This window comes from Arachis stenosperma, chromosome 10 (genome assembly GCF_014773155.1).
Source record: "Arachis stenosperma cultivar V10309 chromosome 10, arast.V10309.gnm1.PFL2, whole genome shotgun sequence".
NCBI lineage: Eukaryota > Viridiplantae > Streptophyta > Magnoliopsida > Fabales > Fabaceae > Arachis > Arachis stenosperma.
This window is the reverse complement of record NC_080386.1, coordinates 111335168-111342939: the sequence shown is the minus strand read 5'-3', so window position 1 is coordinate 111342939 and position 7772 is coordinate 111335168. Positions and strand designations below refer to the sequence as shown.

The 7772-nt window shown below is 29.7% G+C and overlaps 2 protein-coding genes across 2 annotated transcripts; both read right to left on the bottom strand.

Moving 5' to 3' along the window:
* Positions 1-2111: 2111 nt before the first annotated feature.
* LOC130957471 (uncharacterized) lies at positions 2112-3257 on the bottom strand. The gene has a single exon (XM_057884328.1). The coding sequence runs from the start codon at positions 3255-3257 to the stop codon at positions 2112-2114; it is 1146 nt and encodes a 381-aa protein (XP_057740311.1).
* A 2047-nt stretch (positions 3258-5304) lies between these two features.
* On the bottom strand, positions 5305-7772 carry LOC130957470 (replication protein A 70 kDa DNA-binding subunit B-like). Its single transcript, XM_057884327.1, has 10 exons — positions 7614-7772; positions 7257-7499; positions 7033-7118; positions 6728-6937; positions 6504-6639; positions 6260-6420; positions 6045-6159; positions 5755-5943; positions 5569-5664; positions 5305-5475 (listed from the first exon to the last, which is right to left on the bottom strand). Exons 1-10 carry the CDS (start codon positions 7770-7772, stop codon positions 5305-5307), a joined length of 1566 nt encoding a protein of 521 aa, XP_057740310.1.

The following is a 7772-nucleotide window of genomic DNA, read 5'->3' as shown; positions in this document are numbered from 1 at the left end:
TCCCTTATAACTTTTAAAAAACCTATTCTTTAATACATTTTAAATATTTTGTGTTAATTATATCCATTTTTCAACGAAAAATAATTTTTTTTAAAAAAATATTCTTTAACAAAAAATTTAATTTATTTGATTAAATTTTGCTTGCCAAAATACCTTTTAATAAATTATTTTTTATTGCTTAAATTATATTTGGACCAAAAATATTTTTAGAAAAGTTTAATAATAAAATTAATTTTTTCTAAGATACCCTTTAACAATTTTTTAATTATTAAATTATGATTTGACCAAAATTTTTTCTAACAATTTTTATATTTTACTATTAATTTTTTGATATCAATATAAATTATTTTAATATTAAAAATATATTAGTAAGATTATTTTTCAAAATCAATATATATTAATTGTTATACACATTAACAATTGTAAAATTTTTTATTTAAAGTTTAAATAATATACATTGATATCGAAAAATTAATAGTATAATAAAAAAAATTGTAAACAAAAAATTTATTAAAATCATAATTTAATAATCAAAAAATTATTGAAGAGAATCTTAGAAAACAATATTTTAATTATTGAATTTTTTTAAAATTATTTTGGTCAAAATTTAATTTTGTCAATAAAAAACTAATTTATTAAAAGGTACTTTCGCAAGCAAAATCCCATTAAAAAAAATAAAATTTACGTTAAAGGATCTTTTTGTAAAAAATAATTTATTTTTTCTTGAAAAATATATAAAGTTAACATAAAAAATTTTAAACTGGATTAAAGAGGAGGTTTTTTTTAAAGGTTATAAGGGAGGAAAATATACATTTTATAAACAGAGAGGAGGGGAGCGTCATTTTCGCATCTCGCAGGGGAGGGGATTGAAATTTTCTCTTTAAAAAAAAATCAGATACAATAATAATACCTGTAACTAATATAATTAATTAGGATGTAAGTTTTTAACTAAGAATTATAGATCAAGTAAAGTAAATTTTTTGGCTTTAAATTTTTTTAAAAATTTCAAAACCCTCCCTACATTTTATTTTGTTTCTATCCTTTCTTTACAGTTTTCAATTTGCATAGGATATATCCGTAATAGCTTAATTTTAGAACCAAAATGAAAAAAATTGTCACGTATTCATTTTAAAAATTTTAAATAAATAAGGAAAGAAAACAAAAAAGTATTGTGATTAACTATATGTACTCTTTATGTACTCTAACTGACTATAATTAATTACCTTTAACATTAAAATATCAAAAAAATAATTTAGGTAATTGAATACCTTTAATTGCATATATCTTTTGACTTTAATGCATATTATAATTATAAATTTCTGAAAAATTTTATGTGATTATGTATGTAATTTACATATTATTTCTTTGACTTATGTATGCTAATTTTTTTTAAATCTATCTTGTTTTTTTTTCTTTACACAAAAAAATTTTAGTGATAAACTTAACAAAGCTAGTTATCCGATTGAATCAAGAGTTTGTTTTTTATTGTATATTTTTTTGTTTATATTTATATTGTATAATATCTGGTACATTTTTGTACAGTTATGTACTAATTTAAATAAGAACATTCGGTTAAAATTGAAGAAAGTGAAAATAATTTTTTTTGTAAAAATAAGTTATAAGGAAATATGTCCATATATTTATGTAAATTAAAAATAAATCTTAGTATGGACTGTGTATATTGGATCCAGTTAGGTATAACTCAATAGTAAGTTATGATTGAAACATTGTATGATCCACTATTGATATAATCTTACTACATTTTACAGTGAAACTGCAATAAACATATAAACTTATGAATTTAAAAGTAATATATAAATTCAAACCCTTCACAATTTAATAGCCATGAAGATTGCACAGGTAAAATGAATACATAATACCAAGTCATCACTAAGAAAAAGTGAGATGTTACTATTAATTTAAAAGTAGATATGGGCATATGACAACTATTTTCGTGAGCAATCTTTCCCGTTCAAACTAACGCTAAACTAATACAACTGCTAACAACTAATGACAGCAAAAAAGATTTAAATAAAATATGATAGAAAACTAAAAACAGACAGATACTACCAGCACACCAAATATAACAAAGAAGACATTAAAATTGTAAATTAGACTGGGAAAAAACTTTCGTTGAACTTATGGATTGATTTCATTTTCACGTAGCTGTCATATTGGATCCACCGAACTGTTTTCCTTGTGTGATTTGTTTCGTTGTACTTGAGAATATGGAAATAAGTCGACTTCATACCATCCATATCCAGCATTGGTAGATGCCTTTCCATGATGTGTAAAAGGTTATCATCAACAAATAGTGCAGGTATGTAAGGAACCCCAATACCATTAAACGTATATAGCTTGCTCCAAATAATATCATCATTGATAGCATCAGCTTGCCAAATGGTAGAGCTATATGACTGATCATCATGATTATTTGTAGCCAGACAGAGCTTATCATTTCGGATCAACAGATTAAGGCAATGGGCATGAGCTTCAGTTGGAAGGGAATATTTATGAAAAGTAAATGTTACTAAAGAGAATGATACAATACATGGAGGGTCAACATCCTCCTCATGAAGTAAGCAACTTACCCAATAAATAACACCATCAAGGGAAACGTAATCAGGATCCAGTCTATCAACGTAGGGTGGACATGTGAGCGACACATTCCAACCCCTGACTAAATTTGTAGACATTGTTAATGTCCATCCAGGACTTTCGGGCTTTTCCTTGAATAGGTGGACAATTGCATAATTAACGGACCTGGGATAGTAAACAAATGAGAAGAAAAAAGCACAATCATCACAATAATGTTTTCCAGGATCATTCATGATGCTAGACTTCCTAGTTGTTGGGTTCCAAGTAAGTATAAAGGTTCTTTTCCCCATAGAACAATAACGTATACAAAATATACCATTCTGAACACCAATAATGTGAAACCATCCCTCTTGTGTTAACAAAAATGGAAATTGGAATGCAGAGGTTTGACCACTCCATGCATTAATTTTCATCATCCAATCTAGGGGAGTAGCCCACCTAGATGAGAATCCGAAATGTGCAAAGAGGGAGCAACCATTGCTTTTCCATCTTGTTCCCATTTCTGTTATGAACTCATAGGAGTTAAGTTTGTTTCTCCAATAGCGGCATGTTGATCGAACACTTAAAAGCGTTCTTGCATCACAACGATGAAATATCCCAAGCATGATCTCATTAGGAAGGTCTGGCAGGATGACTCCCTTAGGGGGAATGTCACTCATTTTTGTAACTGAGAAGTAAGGCAAAGACAATGATAGAAAAGAGTCTATTGATAGTTATAAGTGTTAGTTACTTGTTTATTTTTTGAATATGAAATGGTAGCTCAGTTGAGGCCATTTTATAGTGAAGTGTTTCCCTATTAAGGTATGAAATCATAAAAATTAAGTTGACTATTTTCATGCTTGTAGGGACTCACAAATTTTGAATAATCATTTTATGATAAAATGCTAATTTCTCAGCACTAAATAATGATAGCTAATATACCAGGCTTTGTATAGCAAATACTTCACATTTCTTGATACCGTCCTTTAAGATCAGTCATTTCTTTCTAGTCAATTAAATGAGTTAGTCTAGTCTTACTTTCAATAATGACGGCTTATCAACATTTTGCTTCAAAGGGTTACCATCGAATAAAATTGTTTATTTCAGTATATTTTACATGATCTATAAATGAATATCCAAATTCTGATTGATTGATGGGGATCATTGCAAAGATTTGAAAGCTAATAAAGTTAAGGGAGAGTTTATGTCGACATTAACAATGAACGCCATTAATGCAATTAATCGAGTGCAGACTCTCTGTGGCAATTGTATATCTTTAAGCGGCATAATCTCTCCTTAGATTTTCCATTAATATTGACACAGACCGTTTATTTTAGCTATCATTTTTTTCTTTTGTTTCTACCATCTTTCCCTTAAAAAAATTTATTCCTTATGTCAGGAGAGACACAGATTTTTTATCTTCTCATTTAAAAACATATATTCATGTATTCATGTATTCTCTATTACATATGAGTTAAAATAATCATTTAGAGTTGGAGATAACATAAAGTCTGATCTAACCATAAGGACCCTTTATTAATTAGTGAAGAGATTACATAAATTTTATTATAGATGTGGTTTCTAATGTTATATTTTTTGAGAAAGTATAGGGAGCTAATGGAATGTTTGTACAATGTGTACAATAGAGATTTAAGAAGTATTAGAGATATAATCAGTAATGTTACCTTTTCACATCAATTGAAACTTTTGGAATGAGTGGTATTATTACATGGTATAAGAACTCTAAGTCTGAAAGGTCAAGAGTTCGATCTTTGGTGATCTCGAAAATTGACCTGAGATGTTTATTATCCCTAGTACTCAGATGGTTATTCTAGATAGTATAGGTGATGTTTATTTTATAACTCAATAGCCTACCTCAAAAAATGTTAATAAAGTTAATTTGGTTAACATTAGTTGAATACATGTCATATCTTATTGTTGAATCTAAACAAAATAATTGTTTACATGGATATTTTTTCTATTAGCTAATAATTTTATACTACCTTGTAAAATATTTTTCAATTAATCTCCTATGGAATTCTGAGTTTTTATTCCACAACTATTTATATAAGGTTGTAATAGCTAATGGTAACCAAAAAAGCTAATAATTTTATACTACCTTGTAAAATATTTTCCAATTAATCTCCTATTGTAATTTTATTCAACCACACACAATATATATATTCACTGATAAGGTTGTATAAAAAGTAGTCTATAAATCTTTTTGGTAGGCAGTCGCATAACTTATTATTAGGCTACAACTTCCTTTTCCTTTAGCATGATAACAATTCTATTTTAAATTAATTTTCAACTTTGGCTTTCAACTAAAATAAAGTCAAAGCAACATGTTCCACACATAGAGTTTATGAATGTAAGTTCGAAGTAAATTTACGGACATGTTTAAGATTGGTAAGTTTTCATTACACACCTGCCTCTGGATTAACCTATTGAATATATATAAATTGATATTAAAAGAAGGTACTCTTTAAATAAGAAATAATATTTGCACATAATATGTTAACTTCAATAACATTTAACCATAAAGGGTTACACTTAACAACACAGATTGATACCAAAACTTAGATGGTCAACCACATTACTTCATCCGTAAATAAACAGCACTAAGACATGTAAATTGGAAACATTAGCAAAAGACATACTTCTCTATACTTCAGCCTACGACCAACTACATCTAAAACTATAAACAACAATAACTATAATAGATCTTCACTCAATCTTTCGTTTGCCAGCTCCACGTCTCGTGGTCTTGTTGCTGGAACCTTGCACATCTGGACTATCCATCCCAACCATTATTGTAGAATTTGAAACAAATTCAACACCCGTAGATTTGGCAGGAGTTTCCAACCCTATATCAGAATTACTTTCCATTACAGAGTCCTGCACAATCCAACAAATTTCTCAAATTCAGGATTTTTAATGGATTGTTAAATAAGTTTTTATATAAGGAAATTATAAGAATCTATTACTGACCTTTGATAAAGAAACAACTGCTACACCAATTCCGTCCGACTCATTATCAGTTTGTCCACTTATAGCCAACAAATTTGAAACACTTGGATCCGCACCCTAAGCCGAAACATACCAAAGCAATGAAAAATAGGATAAAAAAAACTTATGTATAAAAACCTAAATTTTTGACAATGGTTGAAAACAGACCTCAATTTCTGCAGAGGAAGCTTGGGAGCTATACATTCCAATAAGTGAGACATCATCACTTATCTTAATTACATTATATACCTGGTCAAGAGTACTAATATTTTTCTTTCCAACGGATATTTTAAAAAGGAACTTCCTCTCAAGCAGTGAGTCAAAAGCTTTTGGGTAGGAATTAGTGCTTTCAGATTTCTGCTAATTCAAGGTATCAAGCTAATATGTAAGACACAAAACACTTTTAAACTGTATAGCATAATCTTATATGAAAGAAAAGAATGAAAATATTATCTTACACTCAGGTCTCTCATGTCACCTGCAGGCTTTCCCATAATCAATTTGGCTTCTTGATTCCATATTATAACATTAACACATCCAGTTCCATCAGTGATGACAACATTAAGCCGATACCTACAAAGCAATAATGTCAACACATTTAGGCAACACAAGCTTTTCTATTATTCAGACTTTGTTCACATTATCATAACTACTTATAAATCAATTCCACAACCTCAACGGAGGATTAAACCCCACTTTTCCACAGTACTCGCAAAAATATCGATCTTTGTTCTCCTTAACTTTTCTCGGGCAAGTCTTACACGAAGCATAAAACCAATCTGTAGCACCAACCTCAATGGAGACAATTGTTCCAACAACCCAGCACAATGTTTCCTACAACACGTAAATAAAAAAACGTAAAGAAAATGATTTAAATCATTTAACTAATACGGACTAACAGGAATAAAAAAACACACAGTTGTCATGTTAAGAATCTCCTCAATTGTCTTTACTGGAAATGCCCCGGCTGAAAGCTCATGACTAACAGAGTATTGAGGTTGCCTATCAATGTGACTAATAGGCTGTGACGCTCTCTCACCCTGTTTCATTAAGCTAAAGCGAATAATACATCAGAATGCATATCCTTTAATAATAAATCTTCACCAAAATAAATAACAGTTCTAATACATACTATAATTACCTATTCTTAAATGATACAACATCAGGAATATCTGGATTGAAAAAAACCCGAGAAGCATAAAGACTGTTTTGAACACTGACTTCATTCAAGTAGAAATGTGGCTTAAACAACTGTGCCACCAAGATGACTGGCTCGTTTTCTGGTTTATCCATGAAACTAATTACTTTATCTACAGATTCACCATAGAGGGTGCACTTCATCCTATTCTGCCTAAACAATGACATAACGATTATTCACAATGATAAAGCAATTTCGGCAGAGCACATTATATATAACAAACCCATTAATAACACAAAAAAACTAACTCTAAATCCTCCAGGTAAAGTGCAATGCATTTACTCTGCTGGCCGGATTTCGTAACCATATCTTGAGCATTTTCCTTACCCACCACCTAACCGATGAAATCTGTAAAATGACAAAAAAAAGGAAACCACAATTAAAACCAAATTATGAAACCAACAGAAACAAATGGACCGAACACTACATATTATAGAAATTTACCTAACAGGTGAATGCGATTCATTCCAACCATTGCCTCAATTTCAGGGAATGGAACGTAACTAAAAGGATTTAAATGAAACGTATCACTGGGAAGACGTGAAACACATGTCTTCATGTAAAAATTCAATTTATATTTGTGCCCCGTTGTCTTCACGAAATTGTTATTTCCTTTAACAATGAAATTTCTCATCGAGTATATTCCATTCTCACGTATCAAGGTCTTGAATACCACAATATTTCCTTTTGGGATTGAACAATGTATCCGATCACCCTGAAAATAGAAAAAAATAACTAATAAGACCACAAATGCCAACCAACTATATAACCACAATGCCAATAAATTACAATCAGCATAGAAATAAAATACCTGTTCATCTTACAGCACCATCTCTAAGCTATAAACATCAGCAGGATTGGATTGGCTGCATAACTCGTATAAACGGACAACACCAACCACTAAATTCCAACCTAACTTTGTTGGATTGATATCTGCAACACGATCAACAATTTGATTCATGCTACCCCTATGTTGACTCATAGACAT